Raw genomic sequence first — 2,159 nt, forward strand, 5'->3', positions numbered from 1 at the left:
AATGACTTACTTACTTGCACTGATTCGTAGACCAATTAACAAAAAACCTTGGATTCAATAAAACATACTTTCATATAAATCTAATTGCTGACCTTAACACTATCATCTTATTTACTTTATTTATTTTTCTTTACTACAACCTTGACGGATAAATTTTATAAAAAAAAATGTCTGCTGACTGTACTTTTTGACTTTATTTATGGCTGTCGCCCAACCTACATCATGTATAAATTAAATATCCACTGAAAGTGGGTAAAATTCGACATTCAAAATTTGCCCCTCACACTACCATAGCAAGGCAAAAAGCGCGTAACAAACCAGTATTTGACATAAAAATACCTAAACAAAACAAAATCATCACCAAAATATAACACTAATAAACAAACGACGACTTTGTGAATTCAAAAGTGCGATCACGAACTTTTACCCAAAAAGATATATAGACCGTCGATACTTCAGATGAGCGGGGAAAAGTGGGCAGAAGTCACTATATAAGCGAGGGGGAACGCATGCGGTCATCACACAACTTAAGACGCTAGTGCAGTGCAGACAGTACCATGGCCAAGTGGAGCATAGTAAGTGTGGAATGCAGTGACTGTGAAGTGATATATTTCAGTGTTATTTAGGTCACAAGCATTTTGTGCCCGGGCTAAAGTGTTCCCTTAATTTGCCCACTACTGCCATTAGTATTATAGCAGTACCGTAAATAATTATTCTACTTGTGTAAAAGTTTATTAACTTAAAGTCTAGCGTGTCAACTTTAATGGTCATAATGATAATCAATTTCAAATTTTGAGCTTGAAATCTCATTATACGCTTCGAAACTCGACTAGTTTAAAACTCTTTTTCTTTAAATAAAATGATTCAAACAAGTAATCATTAGCAGCATCATTATAATAAGCATTGATTTATAGAACAATTAATTATTATTTTTAAACCGATACAAAAATGGCCTCGAAAATTAACCAAAAACCCTATCTTAGAACAATCGACAAAGTAGGTATCATATTCAAGTGTTAACCATTCTTTTTTCTTGACAGGCCGTCCTCGCCCTTGTTGGTTGCGCCGTCGCTGAGCCTCCGAGCTACAGCTACTCCGCTCCCACCTCAGTCCTCGTCGTAGGAGGCTCACATGGAGGCTACAGCTCGGGAGGAGGATACTCAAGCGGTGGTGGCTACTCGAGCGGTGGTGGATACTCAAGCGGTGGTGGTTACTCCAGCGGCCACAGCGCCCTGAGCAGTGGCGGCCACTACTCTTCCGTCCCCGTCGGACACCAGACCTCAGAAGGCTACAACATCGACCCTCATCTGCTCCACAAAATCAAGCACATCATCCTGAAAGACGAGATCCAAAACCAGGCTTACCAACAGTCGTCTTCCGGCCACTCTGGTCACGGTATCTCTTCCCACTATGGCGCTCCCGCTCCGGTTTACGGCGTGCCCCATGAAAGAATCGTCGGCATCGAGCTGGACCATATCCAACAGGGCATCCAAGTAGCCCAGTACCACCAAGCTGAGGAAGGTTACTCTGGTGGTTATGCTGGCGGTTATTCCGGTGGTTACTCGAGCGGTGGTCACGGTGAATTCTCCAGCGGTGGTCACGGTGGTTTCTCCAGCGGCGGTCACGGTGGATTCTCTAGCGGTGGACACTCCTACTCCGCTCCTTCCATTTCCTACACAACCATCGGTGTCCCCTCGGGATCTTACGGTGTCCCCTCTCCCTCATCATCCTACGGATCTCCCCACCATTAAAAAGCAAAACCAAGTCAGTCATCTCATCTCATTAAATTACAATCATGTGATCGCATCCTAGATGTATTTATACTTTATTGTTATTAATGTAAAAAGTTTTCTGTAAATAAAAACACTTTTTGTAATGACTCGTTAATTTGGGTTTCACTTGTGATTGCGCCATCTTGAAAACTGGTTGCAATACAACCGTAATACCTTAAATGGATCTCAGGTTAATTTGCGACCTCATGTAGGGCTGAGATGCAGTCGAAAGTACCAATTCATTTCACAGCCACACTTATGAGTGAATGTCCATGATGTAATTACAGCATTACCTGTTCAAGGAGCTTAATTTTATGATTGCTCAAGTGTACTTTTACTTTCAAAGTCAAATGACTAATGACTTTAAAAACGGTCACACAAAGTTAA

The 2,159-nt window shown here is 41.6% G+C and overlaps 1 protein-coding gene across 1 annotated transcript; it reads left to right on the forward strand.

Annotated features, from left to right (window-relative positions):
• The first annotated feature begins 473 nt into the window (after nt 1-473).
• Nucleotides 474-1,887, forward strand: LOC141427767 (uncharacterized). The gene is made up of 2 exons (XM_074087358.1): nt 474-575; nt 1,041-1,887. The coding sequence occupies exons 1-2, from the start codon at nt 558-560 to the stop codon at nt 1,749-1,751; spliced, it is 729 nt and encodes a 242-aa protein (XP_073943459.1). The 5' UTR covers nt 474-557; the 3' UTR covers nt 1,752-1,887.
• Nucleotides 1,888-2,159: the final 272 nt, after the last annotated feature.

The sequence above is a fragment of the Choristoneura fumiferana genome, chromosome 5 (assembly GCF_025370935.1).
Source record: "Choristoneura fumiferana chromosome 5, NRCan_CFum_1, whole genome shotgun sequence".
Taxonomy (NCBI): domain Eukaryota; kingdom Metazoa; phylum Arthropoda; class Insecta; order Lepidoptera; family Tortricidae; genus Choristoneura; species Choristoneura fumiferana.